This window comes from Protomyctophum bolini (genome assembly GCF_963924005.1).
Source record: "Protomyctophum bolini genome assembly, chromosome: 16".
Lineage (NCBI taxonomy): Eukaryota > Metazoa > Chordata > Actinopteri > Myctophiformes > Myctophidae > Protomyctophum > Protomyctophum bolini.
In genome coordinates this window covers 9,074,371-9,097,007 of record NC_137877.1, presented here as the reverse complement: position 1 = coordinate 9,097,007, position 22,637 = coordinate 9,074,371, and the positions used below count along the sequence as shown (strand labels likewise).

At 44.1% G+C, this 22,637-nt stretch overlaps 1 protein-coding gene across 1 annotated transcript in view; it reads left to right on the top strand.

Moving 5' to 3' along the window:
- nalcn (sodium leak channel, non-selective) overlaps nt 1-22,637 on the top strand; it is a 106,294-nt gene that overhangs the window by 34,783 nt on the left and 48,874 nt on the right. Inside the window, exons 10-14 of the mRNA XM_080785497.1 lie at nt 10,254-10,385; nt 13,069-13,236; nt 17,084-17,275; nt 19,160-19,297; nt 20,397-20,471. Coding sequence (XP_080641623.1) covers nt 10,254-10,385; nt 13,069-13,236; nt 17,084-17,275; nt 19,160-19,297; nt 20,397-20,471 — 705 coding nt within the window. The remainder of the gene's footprint in view (nt 1-10,253; nt 10,386-13,068; nt 13,237-17,083; nt 17,276-19,159; nt 19,298-20,396; nt 20,472-22,637) is intronic.

The following is a 22,637-nucleotide window of genomic DNA, read 5'->3' as shown; positions in this document are numbered from 1 at the left end:
CAGATTGGAACTCTCAAGCTGTTAAAAAAAAACCCTAAAAAAACACACTCCTTCAAATTCAAGGAAGGTCTTCAAACTGTTTCTCTTAAAACCTCCTAAACATTTACAAACATGGATTGACATGTGCCGTTGTTAAAATAACCATCATATGCCAACCATGTGCCAAGCTTGTGTATAAATGCACTCTTGTCGAGATCCCAACCTGTGCCAATGTATGGCCTACTTGTGCGCAAGCAGAGCGGACCATGAGGTGGGCTCACCACTGTCATCACTAATAATTGACCTACAGAATACACGATAAAACACGCAAAAATACATAATTTTCTTAGCGAGAACCATTTTTTATTTTAATCGATTAGTCAAAATACCCCAAATAGCTGATGCGATTTGAACTTATACATCTGCTATTTTCTGTAGTTTGAAAAAGAAAAAAATCTAATCAATGTTTCCCCTCACATTTCTTCATAGTCAATTAAATTGACTAGTTTCGTTAACTGCATCCCTTATATAGTATTTACCGAGGGAAATATGGGAAGTCATTGTATAAATGCAACCCACAAACACCATATGTGGGGCACATGATTATTTTAGACCACGTGTTTTTGGCTGAGCAGAGGATACCCCCCCCCCCCCACCCCCCCCTCCAAGCAGTATAGCCTGTTAGATAAATACAGTGTGATGGATAACACAAAGCTATACCGGGGGGACGAGAGCTACGGGTCTTATATCCCGGGAGGGAACACCTTCATGACCCGACTACCAATTCCAACCAGCGCTTATTGATTCTTTAGGGCCACCTTTGTCCCTCTGCCGCCGCCACCCCAGCCACCTGACTGTCCCTAGGGACTAACCTCACCTGTACTCGCACACGCACGCACGCTCGCGCACACACACATACACACACACACACACACACACAAGGTGTTTCAGGGTTAAGGTCAGTTTGCCTTTGAGCAGAAGGAGAATGAGCGCAGGGGAAGGAAAGTAAATTGGCGCAACAAGAAAATGAGATGGCGAAAGTCACAGCAAGGTGAATATTAGCATAGACTGGGGGCTAATGAGAAGAGAAGGGCTGGAAACCGGCGGCGACAAATGACGGCAATGCCACAGAGCGAGCAACATCAAATCTTATTAAAAAAGAGACGTTAGGAAAAAAGTCGACACGTGCAGACAAGGCAAAAGATGACTATACTAATCCTGCCAGCAGCTGTCGGGGCGACGCCGTATAGAAACCAAACTAAATGAAACCCCCAGGGCCGTCTCTTGAGTGCCACTGGGGAGAGCAAGCGCCGTATATAGGGCTCAATGAGAAACGGTAGGAGGTTACAGACAGACAGACCCGTGATGTTTTATTAAGGAACCTATTTCCCAGCCAGAAACATGAGTCAGTCTGCTTCAGGCGGGACCATAATAAGCCTAGGGACTCCCACCCGGCTATATTCCCAACCCCAGCGAGATTGCGCGTACACACACACACACACACACACACACACACACACACACACACACACACACACACGCACACACACACACACACACACACACACACACACACACACACTACTTCTGCTTAGAGCCTTTCATTAAACTGCACTGATAGCAGAGTCAGCCCTCCACACACGGCTTCTTCATGTATGTGCTTGCTACTTTCCGGGCTATATACAACTCCCTGGAGGCAGAGGAAGAACCTCTGCCTCAAATCTTTCACACCGGCCTGTCATAGTTCCCCTATACCACAGGGCTCGGCAACCCAAGATGTTGAAAGAGCCATTTTCGACCAAAAATGAATTCAAAATCTATCTGGAGCCGCAAAGAAAAAATGTCACGTTATATAATGCGTCTTGCCAAGCTTTATTATCTCCCGGGTTGCAACGAAACTAGCAGCAGTGGTGGAGTTTGAAGATGCGATCCACTTTTTTAAAAGATTGTTTGCTCTCTTCTACTTTCTTCAGCAGTTCTGCAACAGCACTCTCTCATTCTCAGCTGGTGTGTCGCATGCTATGACTCTTTTGTATTGCTACAGGGAGCCGCCGCCTGTTTGCAGACCCCTGCCCCTACCAGGAAGCCGGTTTAGTTTACAAAACATTTTTTATAAAGATTTTGTCCATTTTTGCAAATCTGTCAGGGGACGTTGTGGGTGCTGCTGGGGGCGTGTTCTCCCCTCCGTATCATCAATGCCCATATCCATTGTATGATATTACAGATTTTGAAATGTGCCTTTCATCACAATGATCTAATCATATGAGCACATGCCGTGCTCAGACAGACGGACAAAGCTGTGCAAAGCTGTCTCAAATCATGAATGCAGCGTCAGGTTTGCCGTGAAACATTGCTGGCCCACAATAACCCTGGCAGAGACCTGTGCTCCAAGGAGAACATTTCTCTAATTCTATATCTTCTCACTTCAGTATTATTAATTACAAGACAGGCAGAGACAAGCATCTCCCAGAAATCTCATCACAAATGGATGTTTTTATTTAATTGTCACCGCATGAACCGTTGTAGAAACGGAAATCAAATGGAGCGAGGCAATCAAACGGAGCAGTCTGTGATCCATCGTTCTGTAACACTTTCTTGTTTCCAATCTCAAAGTAAACAGGATGAGAAAACTGTAGCAGACGTTGGTGCCACAGAACACAGGCCAGCCTGTTGGTGACAGTTCCTGTGTGAATACAGCCTGCCAGACATCTGCACGTGTACTACAACTGGTCTCGTGTGCCAGTTGAAGGACTTTTGTGTCCGCCTTGGCAGTCTGAGTGAACAGACGGCGCATGAGGATGTATTTAGGAATGCACGGCCGTCTGCCGGCCTGTCCATCTTGCTCGTCGTGGGTAGCTTTGCAGTCATTTGAAAAGCTCAAACAAGGTGTGGCACGTTTCCAGGCCAGCGCTCCAAAGACTATCAGTTTGCTGATTGACGATGCTTCACGCGTGATTATCCTCCGAAATACAGATTCATGTGTCATTTCGGTTGCTTGATAAGTTGTATTCTTTGCCCATGTTAGCCTGATGGTGGCGCTAAAACAGGCTGATTTGTGATTTTTACCTACATACTGTAACTTCACCGATCTGGGTCAAACTTTGTATAGCCTATGCTCATGCAGTCATGCACTCATGGAAACGCAGGCCACATTCTTCGATATTACTTACAGTTTTTATCCAACTCGGTGCACATGATCTCTATAGTCATGTGATTAAGTCGGCTCCGTTTGATTATTCATATTCCATCATGACTGGCTAAGATTCACATCCAACGTTTGCAGGAGTGGCCCGTTTTGAACAAAATGCAGCAAATCATCACGAACACAGCGTCTGATTGCAGTCAAACTTTGCACGCACATTCACACTGCAGGAACAAATAATGTATGCCAATGTATGCCACCAGCAGGCCGATTTTTGCTATACACATTCTTTGAACTGAAATTCTCCGATCGGTGAGCCAGTAGGATCCACTGCCGTGATCCCAGCGGCACCCGCCCCCTCTAGACCAGAAATCACGCTGGCTCAGCCAGGCTATAGCTTTGCAGTGAAGCAACTTGCGGTGTGCGCTATGATCAGCTGGCAGCATCAGACCTACTAGAAATGCAAGAACAACCACCTGTGAATCTGGAACTACTCCTGGGGTTTTCTCTGCTATCTATAGGCCATCTGCCAAAGTCAACACTTTTGCTTGGCAAATTTGACACATCAATATTTGTATCCATGCACATCATGTACACTTGACTGTTTGTGTCCATGCATAATGTATGCCGTGGAGATGAGTGTGTGTGAGCACCTGCCGGAGGTACAGTATAGCGCTAATAAGCAGCATCCATCACACAGGTGAGGGAGCATTTCATTGGCACAAGCTAAGAAACATTGAACGGCAGGGGAAAGCCAACTTGTCTCCTAAATTGAGCTGTTAAATTGATTTCGACATCCCAACACCTCAGTATGCTGTATATGCCGCGCCACCTGGTGCCATCGGTTTGCCTCAGACAAACTGGGTCATGCTGCCGGCAGAATGGTGTGACAGGGATTTGTTTTTCTTTTCCTGCAGGAGGTTTTCTTTCTTTCTTTCTTTCTTTTTTGGCAAAGAAGTGAGAGGTTACAGATATACAGTATACTGGCATTTTTCCTTTTGTTCTTATAGCATCATGACAGACACCCCCAAAGTGCTGTCAGATTATATAGGTGAAGCAAAAAAAGAATATCAACATCTCAGACTCTGAAGCATGCCGTCTGGTCCTTTCCTTTCTTTGTCGTGTGCGATTGTGCACTCATTCTTTCCCTTGTATGATTTCTCTGCTGCTCTCTTTCACACATGCCACCCCCCCCCCCCCCCCCCCCCCCCCCCCCCCCCCCCCCCCCACACACACACACGCACGCGACACACACGCACACAATCTCACACAGACAATCTCACACAGCTCCTTTCAGCCATAACACCCATGGGGGGAGAGCGTCTGGTAACTGGAAATGTCAAACTGCTTTGTCACGTCCAATCTCAGTCAGGGAGGACTACCCACTCTCTCTCTCTCTCTCTCTCTCTCTGTGTGCGTGTGTGTGTGTGTGTGTGTGTGACAAGTGCCTGTACATACAGTATTGTGCAAAAGTGTCCAGCCTCTGGTCTAGCAGTGGAGACTTACAGAATGATGGACAACCTCTTTCCTTTTTTCTCCCTGAAGAAAATCAATCTCTCTCTCTCTCATGTCTCATCTGTCTTTTATTTTTACTTTATGCATGGGTCAACAATATTTAATGTCTCGATACAGGTTTGGAGTTCATATCAGTACGTTTATTACATCTTTAACAGTTTCGCCACGCGATATAGACTCCACTGATCAAAGGTGTGTGTGCGAGTGTGCGTGCGTGTGTGCGTTGAGGCTGTGTGTGGCAGTCATCCCACCTCCTATGGAGAAGTAGCGACATCCTCTATTCTTCTCATGTCTTACCTCTTTTTTTGCCAGGTAAAGCCTGGCCTATTTTTGCTCGGGTTGGCTTTGACATCCTAGTCCTGCCTCGTGTCGTCTGAACCCATACTTTGAAACGCCACCTAAGCCAATGGGAGTGCCTCCTAAGCCCTGAAAGGCCGTAACACGGAAGTGTTAACCCAGACTCTGCAACGCCGCAGTATAACTATGGCCGCAGCGTGGGGCGCCTCACAACAGCTAATATTATGAGCTAATTGGAGCTACACAACAAAACACACGACCGGGAGGTTGTCACGGACACGTAAAAGAACGGGGCGACAGATGCACAACGGAGAGCGCTTGTTTCACCTGGCAGTTAAAGTTATGCGTGTCTTTTTTGAGTGGTGCAACCACTCCAAGGAACAGCAATGTCCGTGTTCACCAATGTGTCCGCCTATGTGTTGGTTCACCTATGTGACTACCTATGTGTTGGTTCACCTATGTGACTACCTATGTGTTGGTTCACCTATGTGACTATATGTGTTGGTTAATGAGCACCAGTATAATGAGTACCAGTAGGGGCGCTGTTGTGCCAGAAACAGGGAGAGAGAGAGAGTGCTGCACTGTTGCCTGCTAATGAGAGAGAGAGAGGGAGTTGCACCACTCAGTTCACACGGGTGTGATTTTTTGTCTTGTGCTCACCCATTTCTCCAAATCCATCCATCTCCACTAACACCTCCACTTTACTGTGAGAGAATCTACCCACTCACAAGCTGTTTGTTCTGCCACGGATATCTGATTATAGTATGTGATGAATGTGATCACATCTGCAATAACATGACAGAAAGACGGGCCTGACGTGCGTTCAGAATGGTCATGTCATTTCGGCCGTTGGGTGTTTCGCGATGGGGAAATAGTATTAATTTGCAAGTTCGACTAATTCCAATGACCGAATTCTAAGCACAACGTCTTTAATCTAGCAGTTGTATGTGTGAAAATAAGAACGATTGAGCAACTGCACGTTTCCATGTCAAGCTGTAAAACACACACCGACTGTGTGTTTGTCTCCGTCCCAGCCAACAGCTGTACTGCCCGGGGTTGACTGAGCAGCAACTCCCCCGCCTGGTGAGATGTCAGGTTGAGAGTAAATGGAATGCAGTTTGTTGACTCAAAATCAAATACCAATACAGGGGCTTGTTTACAGATTATTATTATATCTGCAGAGACCTACTGTACTTGGTTGTTATATTTCTGTTAACAAATAAAATGCATTCATACAGGAAGGAACAGGCTGGGTTAATGATAATTAAAAACATTGAAGAATTAGGACAGTTTTAGCAAGGGGTGTGTGTGTGTGTGTGTGTGTGTGTGTGTGTGTGTGTGTGTGTGTGTGTGTGTGTGTGTGTGTGTGTGTGTGTGTGTGTGTGTGTGTGTGTGTGTGTGTGTGTGTGTGTGTGTGTGTGTGTGTGTGTGTGTGTGTGTGTGTGTGTGTGTGTGTGTGTGTGTGTGTGTGTGTGTGTGTGTGTGTGTGTGTGTGTGTGTGTGTGTGTGTGTGTGTGTGTGTGTGTGTGTGTGTGTGTGCGCCCGCCCGCCCGCCCGCCTGGCATTCTTTGGGCTCATGTCTGTGCCCTTCCAGTGATGTTGTTTTAGACATTCAGCAGCATCGCCTTTTTCCCCACAGGAAATGGACAGTAACACCCATTAATTTCCCTGCTCCACTCTTGTTACTGGCCATCCTGAATACACACGGATGCCGCTGTCTCGTGGCTGTCTATCCTGCTGCTCACTGAAAGGATTCCTGATTGCTTCTCATTCCCCGCAGTTTAGCTGCCGGCCATCTCTGCTGCAACATTCAATAAGAAATACCTCTTACGCTTGCCTCTGCTAACCTCACACACACACACACACACACACACACACACACACACACACACACACTGACTGACTCACTGATAGACTCACTGACTCACTCACTCGTTTGGCATACAGTGCTTGTGAGGACAGTATCTATGAAATAAATGCATTTGGCTTCCAGGAAAATGGTTCTCAGCTCTCACCAGGTAGATTTCTAAAGTTTTAATGATGTGCAGCCTGCATAGCTAGTTCAGGCAGACAACTCGTGAGTGTGCCTACCTGATCAGGTGACTAGTATCATGCACTCTCTCTCATGCGACTAAAACAGAAGCTAATGTCTGTGGAAAAACACAGCCATTAGCTTCTGTTAATTTATAGGACGAGTATACCGGTCCTAGGGATCCAATGTGTTAAGAGCTTCTGATACGTACATGCCATGTAAATTATACCCTGGTACACACACACACACACACACACACACACACACACACACACACACACACACACACACACACACACTTCTTTCCCTTGTGTGATTTCTCTGCAGCTCTCTTTCACACATGCATCATATATGCACACTCATGCACATGCATGCCCTTGTGCACACACACACACACACACACACACACACACACACACACCGCCCTCTGTTTCGCCATGGCTTTGTCACGTCCTTTGCAAAGCACCTGACGAAGCCTTTGGTTTGCACCTCCCCATGTGCAGGAAAGCTGTGTGTGTGTATATATATCCCCAAAGACCGTATAAGACAACTTTGTTATTTGTTGATTTAATTTTATGCCTCAGTCATAGTGGCTACCTGCTGCCGCCAGACTTGACCACTCTGTTACCATTTAGTTACATATAATTCCTGATAAATTCTCTCTGATCTGATCAGCGAGGATGGTCCTCGCCTTGCAGTTCCGTGTCCACTGAGGCGTGGAGGTGGGAGAGGGAAAATGGTTGATTGATTTACACTCACAGAGATGGGGGAGGGAGAACAAATCCACAGCCAGTTAAAAGCAGATTTGAGCTGTGGAATCTCATTTTGGGAGCTCCCTTAACTCTTATTTAGAATAATTAAATCTAGCCTATCTATGGTGGTTCAACCACTCTGTTCTCTCTTCACGTACATCCTGCAGTCATTAGTTGAGACCTTCAGAACTATTTTTTTTTCTTATGGGACTGTAACTCAAAATGTATAAGTATGAAACTAATTGGACCCCAAAGGGTCAGAGTTAAATTAAACTGATGATTTTACAGTTTAGATTGAGGTAGATTTTTTTGTAGATTTTTTTGACGTGACATCTTGATCTGTAAATGGAACGGTTTGTTGACTCAAATATCGATTCAGGGGATATTTAGTTTGCTGATACACAGATACACAGTGACCCCCTCCATTGCCAATGTAAATTTTTACTCTGCGAGGGTATACAGATGGTACCAAATGTACCAGTGGTTCATGATTTTGTACCCTCTCGCTCTCGGAGTAACACCGAAAATGGCTTTTCTAAGCTCAAATTGAACATAATTACGAATTAAATTGTTTATGAACAGTTACATCAGTTTGTGAGCCTCAGTGAGGCTTGTTTGTGTTGTCTTGTGTTGCTGCTTGTTCTCGGTCGGTGTTGGAGTTGGAGTTATGTGTATGAGGAATCAAGTGTCCGTCTTCTTCGCGTTGGTTGCGACGACCTCACTTTTTCTCTTTTACCATTTCTTGATAAAAAAAACCCCATTTATTTTGGTTGCCAATGCGCAACCCCAACGACCCCACTTCGTCTAGTCTCACAACTCTTGTTGTGTTCTTGATGACTATGGAATAACACATGTCAATGAGCAAGCACATGACACACTCTAAGAACAAAAAAAACATTGCATGGATGCACCTGGGACGTATCCTCAGCGATGTATCCCAAGGTCATCAGGGTTTCGGGGTCTTGCGACATCATACCCCTCACTCACGTGACCCAGCCGGGGTGATCAAGTCCCGACTTACGTCCCAGTAGCTATACCCACGATCAGTCCCATTAGGGAAAGACAGGGTCACACAGTCCGCCGCTCCCGAACTACTGTGTAATGGAAATAAAAACATAAAATGTGAAGATATTTTAAAATATATTTTAACGGAAATGCCAGCTTACCTTACTCGGATTTCGGGAGGTGTAGCTCTATATAGCATTCAGAGATTGTGGAATAGTTTTCTGGCTACGTGAGACTAGGAAATAATGTGTTTGCCTTGCGTTATCACCCCATTTATAACCACATGCCAAAACACAGTTTTCTAAATATACATAGACCCGAATTAAGCGTTCTACCTAAAACTGATGGTTCTCTCTTAATTATTGACCCTCTTAAAAAAGGGTTGGCATAAAGCTCAGACTACGTTTTTCAGTAAAGTAAGTTAAGATTAGCATCTCTAAAAATGTTATCTATTACAGGCTGTTACAGTTAAAGATGTAACACAATGGTTTCCTCTGTAAATAACCTAAAGATTTAACACCAGCTTCTTCTTTTTTTAACATCTTCTGAAATGCAATAAACTAAATGTGTGAGAGTGTGTAAGTAATGCATATAATTTCTGTTCATCATTACATACATGAAAATCACCTTTTATTCATTTGACACTTCTATATGTTCAATTCTAATTCTAAACCTAGACATGTTTAGCTTGGTTGCCCAAACTGGTAAACTCTGGCCACTTAACACTATGGTAAAAATGTAACTTTTGAACCGCTTGTCCTAGAATCTTGTGTAATACCTCTCTTTTTGCATTTTCATATGTGTAGAATCAATTCTGATGCAAAATGTAACCATTTGATGCAAAAACGTGATTTTGGGGGCGGATCAATCCCCTCAAAGCGAAGTACACAATACTCAGGAGTGATGTGATACCAAAATCACAAATGCAGGATCCAATCGGCACCACATTTGATTTGCACATCACATGCCCTCCGACGATATTCCTCCCAGGACAACCATGCTAGCAATTTCCATAAATTGTTTCTCTCTAGTTTCAAAATATTACTGTTGTTTATAAAGCTCTGAATGGTTTAGGGCCAAAATATATGTCTGATCTTATCATACTAGGCATTTAAAGTATGAGGTATAAAGTACAGCAGCCTTGTGTTTCATATCATATTTTGATGGCAGTAACTGCCTGTCATAATTTCACCCCCTCCCTATCATGTATTGGACAGTATTATGATGTTGAACATAAGGAAGACTTTGAAACATTAAACCGATGGAAAATAATCACTGCTAATTCTCAACACCCTTTAAAAAAAAAAAGGGACAGACAGTGGCTGACAGGAAACGGGAGAGAGATGGGGGGATGACATGCAGTAAAGGCCGTGTCGGGCTCGGGAGTCGAACCCGCGGCACACTGCGACTGGATTACCAGTCGGGTGCCCAGACGGTTACGCCACCGCCTGGGCAACACCCTCTTGTTTAATGCTAGTGTATTGTATTGTATTTGTATTGTAATTGGCTGATCTCTCTGTTTCCACACCAGCAACTGATGCGGTCCTCCGTGTTCCACATGTTCATTCTGAGCATGGTAGCCGTGGACGTCATTGTTGCCGCTAGCAACTATTACAAAGGTGACAACCACCGCAACGGCTACGATGAGTTTTACCTGGCAGAGGTAAGACACAGTTCTGTTTTTATCCCCACATATTATTCTTTCTTCTTTTCCTCCACATTTACACAACTAAAGAAAGCACAGATATACTGCACATCTCTGGCAATGAAGGGAGCAGGAGCTCTTCTGGTTGATGTGTGGTTCCACCGGCCATCAACAGGCTGTCAGTGGCCCCAATTCCACTGGGGTTGAACTGGTTCTGTTCTCTTTTCCTTAACCCATTTTGACCTGAGATCAGATTCTATAAATGTCTTCTACATCCAGACAGTTTTCTGAAAAAGCTATGTTTCTATGTCAGTCGTTCTTAGATTTTTCAAAAATAGCAGCCCTACAAGCTTGTAGATCTGCTATTTTTATCAATAGTTCAAGCATGACATAATGCTAACACCAAAATGGGTTAATTGGTTCAGATCCCTAAAAGTACTTGTAGGCTTGTAGATCGGCTATTTTCAGCAAGTGTAGAATCAGTCATCGACATCGACGTCAAGGCCCACCAAAATACATTTTAGTCGACTAAATAAACTGTAGACTTAGTCGACTAAAATCTTATGACATTTAGTCGACTAGAACTAGACTAACACTAAAACATTCCAGGTGACTAAAACTAAATGAAAACTATTCAAGAGACTATGATTAAAACTAAAATCAAAATATGAACTGGAACCGTCTGTCTGTCTGTCTGTCTGTCTGTCTGTCTGTCTGTCTGTCTGTCTGTCTTATCCTTTGATATACTGGATATTTTCCAAGGCTGTTTTTTTTAATTGCCTAAACTCTTAATCAGTTGGCATGTGGCTTTGAGTTAATTCATGTTTGTGCAGTATAAATGGATGGATGGCTGGATTGATTGATGGAATGATTGATGGATCGATTCATTATCTGTTGGTTAATTTCATTCCAGTCAATGGCTTCACACCGGCATGCCCATAGAAACACTCGCATATCACATACTCGTACACACATTGGTCTCACACGCAGACACACGCAGCCATATGTGCATGCTCACAGAGACAACCGTTTCCCTTCCTGTGAAAGTCATCAGTATGCAGGTGGTAGAGGAAGAACAAACACAGGGAGAAGAGTCTCCCCTCATCCACCTCCTACCTCCATCCCTCTGAAAGGAGGAGATAAGAAAAAGTGTGGAGGTGTTAAAACGCACGCACGCACACGCACGCACGCGTGCGCGTGCGCACACAATCACAATATTATCTTGTCTCACTAACTCCATCCATATCATCCAGCCATCCGGCTCCCTGGTTGTGTACCAACCTGCAGGAATACTGTGAAGGGGAAAATTATAATAAGTGCAGGTATCGGTTTTCAAATGAAATGGAGCATGTTTTGTAGGACCCAAGGGGGGCTGGCTTAAAATAGTGAATGGGCATAACTGACTAAACAATAACAAACTCCCTGCAGAGTACAGTGATACAGGAATCCTATTACCCTTCTGCTTTCCCCATTAATTTTTCACAGAAATGTATGCTGTATCTCCTGGTATCCATTATCCCACGGGTAGTGATGTGCAGACATTTCATATTTACGGGGCAAGTCCTAAAATCTATTTAGAAATTTCTATCAAGCCCATCAAGTAAATGCTCAGACTTGCCTGATATTGAGAGATGTTGAAGGTTGACAGCTTTTATAACATAGAGAAAGTGAAGCAGAGCTTGGGAATGTTGTGTCACTTGCTTTTCGCATTGGTGTCAGTAATTATTTTAATTAGTGCCCGTTTCCTGCTGTGTGCTGCTCTATAGCTCTGCATTTTAGAATTAGTTTATTATCAGCTGCCTGCACCAATTGAAAAGTAAAGTAAAAGCAAATATATATATTATATAAATATATTTTTGTTGTTAAAAATGTCTCCCCAATTCACTGCCAGCGTTTCTCTAGAACAGTCTGCCCACACTGCCAGCAATCTTGAGTGTTTTTAGAATATTTTGGTTCTGACGATGTAATCACCAAATATCTCAAAAGAAAGACGCGAGTCTCTACTTACTGTACGTCGGGGGTAAAAGGTGTGTCACCGCGATGTTCCGTTCTTTAGTTATTATTTTTTTGGGGGGGGGGGGGTGCTGAATCCGTTCCAACCATTCGTCTTCGGTAAAAATGACTCACTGGCCATAAAATCGGCCATGCCTGCTTTTGTGTAATAACTAATAAGCCATTTTATGCATATCTCAATGGATGGGGGGGGGCATATTAAAGTATAAAAAGTAGAATCAGATACTTTTTTTTCACACCTTAAAAATAATTAACAGTAAAAGAAGGGTGAAATTAATGTGCCACTTTCAGTTCATTAATAAAAGATTAATTAAGACTATCTTAATGAATTAAGACTATCTTCAACTGCAGAAGATAGTCTGGTGTGATGGGGTCTGTTGACGGTACAGGCTCATAGCCTTTGTCACCAAGCTTCCATCCATACTTGCAGCAGCATTTTATCAAGCAGGTGTCTGAAAATTAGAAATAGAATAGCATGAAACAGACTAGAATTGAACGAATATAAATTATTGTGGACATCCCAACTGGTATGGTTTACTTAAGATCTTAGATTACCATTTGATGCATTGCCTTGTGTTGTCCTTGCTTACTGTAAATCTCTCTGGATTAACCCATTTTGAATCGTCCTCAGGTCAAAATTGGTCACGGTAAATTGTATACAGTATGTCTGTTCTGTACCCCCCTGCAGGTTGCCTTCACTGTGCTGTTTGACCTGGAAGCTCTGCTGAAGATCTGGTGTCTGGGCTTCACAGGCTACATCAGCTCATCTCTGCACAAGTTCGAGTCCCTGCTGGTGGTCGGCACCACCATGCACATCTACCCGTACCTCTATCACTCCCAGTTCACCTACTTTCAGGTGTGGACACGTAGATACACGCATGCACCCACATACAAAGCAGTGTTGTTTTCGTCGACTAAAAAAAAAAGTTCATTGACTTTTTTTCACAGACGAAAACTAAATGAAACTGAATGAAAACTAAGCTATGATGACTAAAACTAAGACTAAATATATTGACAATTTCGTCAACAGATAAAAACTAGACTAAAATGTTAGGAAGGGACTAGTGGACGAGATCCAGTATAAGTCATTTTACACCTGGTTGCATGCTGGAAATAGCCGATCTACAGGTCGCAGTGTGACACCAAACGGACCAAAATCAAAATGCTAATATTTGGTCCTTGGTCCTTGATCCGGACCTTCTAAGCGAACTTTGGGTGTGAAAACGGCTTAAGATGTGCAACGGTCTCACACATGGGACATGGCACAAAGTTACTGTGCTTAAATTTCACAGTATGCCTAATGAGTAGAATCATCCACATCCCGATTCCCAAGTGATTTTTTTCTCCAGTCAAGAGCCGATGCTTTGAATCATTTAGTGGCATTTCCCTGCACTGACTCTTGTGACCATGCATTAATGAATACAAATCAATCATATCAGCCGCCTGTGGTTAATCTGCCCTTCATTCAATCTCCACGCCTCTTCCAAAAGGACTGTGCTGAGAGAATGGCTAACGGGAAGATTAAAGTTGAAACCCTGATTGATTTTCATGTTCGACTTCGGCGTATTTATGTTCAGGCCTTTTGCTTTATACATTTGACGTGTTCATTATGAGGAAGCTCGCTGTGCGGCCCTCTTGTTTCATTATTTAACGGAAGGCCATGCCTGAGTGCTGCGCTCTTCTTCACCAGAGGTCTTTGGAAATGAGTCGAGCAGCGACAAGTCGGCCCCTGTTGTTCTCTGGTCCTAATCATTCTCTAAGTGGGGTTAATAATGTGTGAGGCCTAGTTGCTATATGAACTGTGTGTGTGTGTGTGTGTGTGTGTGGGGGTGGGTGGGTGGGTGGCAGCTGCTGAGAGAGCCAAGCAGTGTCAGTCAGGGCAGCACTTGTGGACAGTGCTCATTAAAGGGCAGGCTCTCCACAGTGCTGCCTACATCAAGGTCACATGCAGGGTCAGATATTATGGTTAGCACATCCTGGTCCTTTTATGATACTTTGATAGTGCTCTTTGCTTTGACACCATAATGGGTTTTGGTATGGTGTCATACTGCCAACAGCAGCTTCCTTTTATTGCTTGAAACAAACACACACACACACACGCGTGTGCAAGAGCGCACGCACGCACGACAGAAGTGTGGCTAGTATTTATTCCTTAAAGATGTTTTTCAGCTGTTTACCGTTTTCCAATACGGACCTTCAGTGCTACAGTACATTGATTCCAGAGGGACTATATAATAGACCATGTTTGCCAAATGAGTGCATTCTTGAGTGTTGAGTGAGTCCTCTTAAAGTTGGCTAAAACTATTATACTATCACATGGCAATCCGTAGAGGCAATCACAAACAAGTGATGACAAAGACAATTGTCACGTCTACTTCAGGTTTTCCCATTTTGGATTTTATATTTAATCTTATTGCTGGAGTAAAGTAATCGTCCAGCTCCGTTATCTAAGCCACACTGGAGGCGACAGCTGGACGTGTCAAAACCTCTCAGAGCTCACTTCTATTTGGGAGCGTTCGTTGGTACAGATCTGAAAAAGAAAGGTAACCTCATTTTTGTGTTTTCTTTTTCTTTTCACATGCGTCGGTGATGCTTTTCAGTGGGTCACAGGGCACTGAGATGTCGCCGTCACTTACAATTCCATTTCTTTTGATTTCAAAACATGATAAGAGGATAGGATTAAAAAACTGTCATATTATTGACTGGAAAATGCCCTGGCCCGCAGGGGAAACGGTTAAGACGTGATACTGGTTTTTATTTATTTATTTGTATCCATCCAAGGGGTGTTTCACTGATAAAGGTCAGCCTTTATACCGATTGTCATCCAATCCACAAAATGTCACATGCCTTAGACACACACACACACACACACACACACACACACACACACACACGCACACACGCAATCGTGTACTATGTGTGTACTCTCTCACACATTCACAACATGGCCGCATTATTTATAACCCTGGACCACGCCCATTCTCTTCATTCTCCCTCTTCTTCCGTGTGTGTTTAGAATCCTAATGATCTAAATGGTCCTCATAATTATTCTAAGGCGGCGGTGCGTCTGTGACCCAAAGAGAGATGCAGGACACGAGGACAGCGTATAATGACATGGCGGACAGGTTCAGACTACGTACAGTAATCAGAGCTATCCATGTGCCCCCAGGCCGACAGCGGGGAGGAAACTGGCCTCAATAGGTTATGTAATGTGGAGACGAGATTACTTATTTGGGTTGTATTTTGTAAAACAAACTTTCCCATGAAAAATGGCATAAAAAGCGATCGGCAAAGTTTGTCGTCAACTGAGGTTGGTTAACTTGAACAAACTCCGTGGGGTCCTTCTACAGTAATATGCGAACTAAATACTAATGCACTAGTTGACTTTTCTCTTTGACAAACTAGCCGGTTTGACCTTTAGTTGCAGAGCAGAAGTCTCTGATGTGAAATAGATGGTTTCCATCACAGATGGGCCTATTGTCCTTCTATGGGATTGTAAAGATAAATCTTGGGCTAGGGTTCTTCCAGGTAGGGATTGCTAAATCGATGGCAATTCTGCCTCGCTGAGCAAAATCTGACAAAGATTCATTACCTAAGGATGGATGTTGTCACCACAAGCAATTTTGGGGACTGGGCAAAGAGGACAACAAAATAGTGAAACAAATAGAAAAAACAAAGCATCACTGTGTTAATACTTTTGGGGCAATCTGGAAAGCTATTGGCAAAACTAAGGAAAAGCAGCGCCCTCTTTTTGACGCGAGTCAACCGTCTGTCTCGAGAGACTACTTTGGGGGTAAAGATCAATGCACTCTCCTTCCAGATCAGTACGTGCTCTATTGATTGAGTTGCTTATGGGTGTATAGGTGAGATTGTTTTCTATATAACAAAATCTCATTCACAGTCATTCGATCCGTTTCAATAGGGTCTCTCCGATTTTAATGTGCGCTTAAATCACATAAATCAGATTCCCAGTAGTTGATGGAGGCTATTACAATAACATTAATACCCCCTTCAGGGCTGCTTAGGTTTTGAGGGGCGCTATTCAGCTATTGGTGTAGATTTTCATCTTACACAAACGTTAAATTCCCATTGACAATGAATCGAGAATTTTCATCATATATGTGGACAAGCAAATCGGCTATTTTTGTCCTATGCACACAGATGAAATTCCCATTGGCAATGAATGGAGAATTTACGTCATACTATGTCTGAGCAAATAGACATGCTAGGTCATGATGATGTACGATGATAAGAACGCCCCTCACTTCACACGGTGTGTGATTTTTCTCTTTGACTATCTGCACTTGGAAAAATCACAACCGTGCGAACAGAGCTGTTAGTGCCCTTTAAGGCTCATACATAGTCTGGATTTTCGGTGGTTAGGTGACCACCGAACTACAACATGACGCCACGAGCCGCGGTGAAGAGAAAACCACCACAGCCACCGCTCCAGCCCTTCTCTCCGGTTTTACTCCGCTCAACGTTATTTCAGCTCCGGTGGTCAGCTCACCACCCGGAGCGGTGGTCACCTCACCACCGAAAATCCAGACTATATGAATAGGCCTTTAGGCTGCTCAACAGTGCCACTTTAGGTCACCCAGCCACCCACCCATGTCTGTTCGTACCACGGACGGACGGACGGACAAACTTTTAGGCACCGCTCCAAAAGTGAATGGATCTTCTGTTCCCCCTCCCCCCTACAGGTGCTACGCGTGGTGCGCCTGATAAAGATCTCCCCGGCTCTGGAGGACTTTGTCTACAAGATCTTTGGCCCGGGGAAGAAGCTGGGCAGCCTGGTGGTGTTCACGGCCAGCCTGCTCATCGTCATGTCGGCCATCAGCCTGCAGATGTTCTGCTTCGTGGAGGATCTGGACCGCTTCACCACGTTCCCCAGGGTAATGTGTCCAGTGGTTGGAAGAAGAATTCTTGGTTATTGACCTGAGCAAAAGTAGCAATGCCACAATGTAGAAATGCCACGTTATAGGTGAGTGAAAGTCCTCTATTCAAAAATGTAAAAGTAAAAGTACAAAAGTATTTGCATAAAATTTGCGTTAAATTCCCCATTGGCCACAGTGCTCTGTGCCCATCAGCAGACCACCATCTGAACATATTTTGTGCCAGGGACCCCTGGAAGATTTTCAATTTTCAATAATTCTAATCGCAGACTGCGGTTGTGAACTTTTGGAATATCCAAAGTATATACTGTAGTATGGATAAAGTGGTTAAAAATTATTGTGATGCTATAAATGAACACATTTAGCCCAGACCCCACTTTGAGAACCACTGTATGGTAGAGTATGTTAAAACGATATAACTATGGCAACTGCAGTGTTTGGAGGTGCTCTCCCTGCTCTTCTATGGAGAAAGTTAGATCCTAGACGAGAGGTATTGCATGCCGTTTTAGCTCATCAGTAGAAATGTGGGTATAGGACATACAATAATACTGATTGCAGCTTTATGAGAACCTCAGACAAAACCCTCGGTTTTCTTTCGCCCTCATGAAGGCAAAAAAATGGTTCCAGACAGATTTATACCAACACACAGAATGCAAGAAGCATCGGAAATTCATATGCAGCACGCACGCACGCACGCATGCACACACGCACGTACGCACACACCCTCCCTCAGACAAGCTATGGGAGGCCTGCAGATTCTGACGATGGGGTACTTAACGTGTCAACAGATGTGGAGCCCGTCCACACCTTCCTTTGATTTCTAAGTGCTCACAAGCTCATTTCTCTCTCATTAGCCATGTCGTTCCAAACCCCCTTTCTCTCCTCTGTTTACGAGATCGCTCGTAAACAGATGTTGCTCACCTGCTGAACAGTATGAAATATAATATACATATATATATATATATATATATATATATATATATATATATATATATATATATATAGGGAGATCGCTCGTAAACAGATGTTGCTCACCTGCTGAACAGTATGAAATATAATATATTATATATTAATATAATTATTATGCTTCTCTTTCGCCACACGCGGCGAAAATAGCCGATCTACCAGCTCACACAGTGGCAGATCTGAGCTTGTAGATCTCCAACTGAAATCAGGCTTTACTCTTTACTCTAAATTTGACCACTCTTTCACTGTGTCTTGCATTCACAGATGCGCACGCACGCACACATGCATGTACACACACATCACAGTTAATGATGTTTGGCAGTCACAGGCAGACCTGTTGCTGGGTTTTACCTTCATCTGACTATATGCCGGGAGGGCAAGGAGGTGAAGGAAGTTGGGTTTGGGGAAAGTCTGGGGTCTGTCTGGAAGTTAGAACTATCCACTATCCAACTATCACGCCTTCCAAGTCTCAGCTGCACCACACTCCTTCATCTGACCTCTACTGATGTGTGTGTGTGTGTGTGTGTGTGTGTGTGTGTATGTGTGCATTTCAAGAGAGAGAGAGAGAGAGAGAGAGAGAGAGAGAGAGAATTAACGAGCCTTGCTACTCACGTCTCTCTCCACTGAGGCTCCTGTCACAGTCACTCACTCATAAACATCTTGAACGACGAAGGTCAAGATGGTCATTATGTACTTCGGATGTGTGGCATTTGTTAAAACAGAGTGCCTCCCTGTTCCCTTCACCCTCTCTCTCTCTCTCTCTCTCTCTCTCTCTCTCTCTCTGTCTCTTCTTTACATGGTCTCTCATGCACTTTCTCTCATCTATATCCGCCTGTCTGTCCGTTTGTCCGTCCATCCATCTATTCCATTACTTTCTCTAACTTGCCATCCTTGGTTCATCTCCTATCTCCCTTGCAGGCATTCATGTCCATGTTCCAGATCCTAACGCAGGAAGGCTGGGTGGATGTGATGGACCAGACACTAGTAGCCGTGGGTCACATGTGGGCTCCTGTCGTCGCGATCTACTTCATCCTTTACCACCTGTTTGCCACCCTGGTGAGTTTTACAATGACCATCAGTCTGAGGTCCTCCCAGGTCCATTTAGTTGCAAATAAGTTGGGATGGTAGTTTTTTATTTATTTGTATTTGTTGTTTTTGTATTCATTATCTGAGTATTCCAGACGAGACGAAGATCTGCCCACAGTTAGTGGAGTAATATCAAGCCTGGCAGAATGGCTGGGCAATGTTGAAGCTGCAGTCCATATACTGGTCAAAAGTGGTACTGCAGGTACCGTGCAGGCCCAGGTTACATTTATGAATGAATCTGGGATCTGACGTAGAGGTACCACAAGAACAGCGCGAGAGGTACTATGATAGGAGCCAACCAATCATATCATAACGCTCGAGGGGGGTACTACCCGGAAGACTTCGCCGTTTCATCGTGGCTTCAAAACGCCACTGAGCAACTTCCATTGATGTGAATAGCTCCTCAATCCGTTCTCTAGATATAGTAAGTAGCCTTGCCGAGCCATGGGGCCCATAGGGCAGGAGCCTATCTCCTGTTTCTGTATAGCGTGAGGCAGCTTGATGTACAAGTACACCCCCTGGACATGACGCTAGTATGTCGCAGGGACCCCCAATCCATCCCTTGATGCTGAGTGTCAAGCAGGGAGGCACTGGGTCCCATTTTTAGAGTCTTTGGTATGACCCGGCCGGGGATCGAACCCCGACCTCCCAGTCTCCAGGGCGGACACTCTAACCACAAGGCCACTGAGCTGGTTCTCTCTCTAGATATATGCTCTATGAGTATATATACTGGGGGTTGAGTAATCTGTCCACCACTGCACAGGAAGCCGTCACATGGCACCAGGCGCTCTCTGGAATGAGTCACGCATTCAACTCGGACAAACAGGATGTCTTCAAGGATGGAACAAACAACCAAACACACCGTCGGCATCATCAGATCTGAAAGGAAGAGGGAAAAAATGGAAACATGAGATGATGATTCACTCGACTCGAGTTATTTTTCTACCGTCGACCTGCTGTTGATGTGAAAGCAGAATATGGTGCTGTGTCTGTTATACGTCAGTGCGTAGTGCGTACAGTATGCGTTATCGCTCCTACGTTTCAGAGTCTCCTGCATTCTGTCTTTCAGATCCTGCTCAGCCTTTTTGTGGCCGTGATCCTTGACAATCTGGAATTGGACGAAGACCTGAAGAAGCTCAAACAGGTCTGTCCATATCCTCATCCAATGCACTCACATGCCAATGGTACACTACACACTAGAGGGGTGTAATGATACAGTAAATGCATCGAAATAACGATTTTAATGAAAATCTAACCATATCAAATTAAGATGTAAACGGCAACGTATCGTTTGGTTTTTTATCGTATCGTATTTTACAATCGGAATTATCAGTATCGAATCGTTTTTGCAATGGAAATAAGTACATTTAAGAAGAAACGGGGGGGGAAAAAGTGGTTTCATTACTTTTCTATTCCATATAGCTACACTTGGTCTATCAATACATGTATTGTATTCTCTCATTTCTGTGTTCATGTCAAGGTGAGGGTTTGTCCATATTATGGGTTCAAATACAATGTCCATGAATTTGCCTGAGAATCACTGCTTATTTATATTGTGGGGACTGAACAACACCAGGACACTCAGATGGGTACAGGATCTCGCCAAATGGGCTGTTTATTGTTCACAGACCCGTGTGGGCATGGGTTTGATAGTGAGAGTAAACAGAAACGCACAAAGTTCAACACAAATGTCACTCAATTGTGGGAGCTCCAGGCTTTCCCCGTCTGTCCCTACGGGTGGCGCTGGCCGGCTCTATCCCTACAAGAGGCTCACGGTGAAAGTCTCTCACAATGTCAATTATTACTCCTGGCTGTGACACAATGACGGGTACTTCGTTCCCCGTCTCAATCCAGCCAGGGGAGGGGTCTATGTTTTTCCGGTTTACAATCGGGAGCGGGTTACCTATAATGTGGGAGAGAGACGTGGGGATTAGCGATTGCTTCACATATACAGTACTGTATCAATGCTGTGAGTCGTGTGTGTGTGAATGCGAGTGGAGTTGCTTACCGCCAAAGCATGGCCCGACCTGTTCCCTCAGAGAGGAAATGAGGGCAGTCTCGTCTGCATTTTTTCTGTGTCTGGCCGCACAGGTGGCCTTGAAGAGTAGATATGAACTTGAGACAGAATGTAGACGGGTACGTAGCGAGCGTCTACCAGCTGGCCGAGTGGTATAGGCGTGGTCTTCTCGTGCTGCACTCTGCCTCTCTCCCACTGGCTCTCTCGGGACGCATGCTTACCTGGCGGCCTGTTGCCTAGCGACATGCCACAATATCCATAATAATATAAAGGTAATATAAAGGTTTCCCTTAAAATAACCTGCACTATTCTCATTTGAATGGTAATCCAGTCTGGCAGTGTGCTGCGTGTTCGACTCCCGATTCCGACGGACTTTACGGCATGTCACCCCCCATCTCTCTCCCCATTTCCTGTCAGCCCACTTTCAATCTTTATCCCTCTACAAAAAATAATAAAATAAAGGCAAAAGCCACAAAAAAAACATTAAAAAAATGTATCATTACACTCCTAGTAGTACACACACAGCTCACAGTAGAAGAAGTAGGTTCCAGTACCAGGAAGGAACAAATATGATTTTGAAAGATGTTTTTAGTTCATTGCAAATATATTCATTCCCATTGTTCCAAGGACAATTTGTCCAAAGTCTTTGTACTCACTTGAGCACCTGGTTTGTTTGTTCTATACTGTAGAGCCCTTTTTGGTTTTGGGCATGTCAGCAGTCCACTTTTAGATGAAAGCAAAACAACTTGAACCCACTAGCGTTGGTGTAATTAATGAGATAGATTATGTGCTTTCATTGATTTCAGAGGTTTAGGGAACACACTCCCTCACTCCGTATACGTATTGACCCACTTGACCTTTTAACTCAAGCCTCAGCAGCCAGGACCACAGACCACATAGAAACAGACCTCAGCGACTTGACCACAGACCACATTATTGAAACGAGCAGGGTAATGTTTTTCTCTGCACCAGCGACTCCCTGCCCTGTCATCAGGGACGTTGAACTGTGATGAGGCTCTGGAGATGGATATAATATTCTGTGTAGTCTAGTATAGAGTTCGCATCTACACATTAACCCATTTTGGACTGAGGTCGATTAAAAAAAAGGCTTCTAAATCCTAATAGTTTTCTTAAAAACCCATGTTTCTATGTCAGTTGTGCTCAACCTTTTTCATGTCAAGGACCCCCAGAATTATCTCTATTGGGCCACGAACCCCCCATCTGAAATTATTTAATGTTCGCTCTGAAATATATATTCAAAGATTTGCACCACATTTTCACGACTTTTCAAAA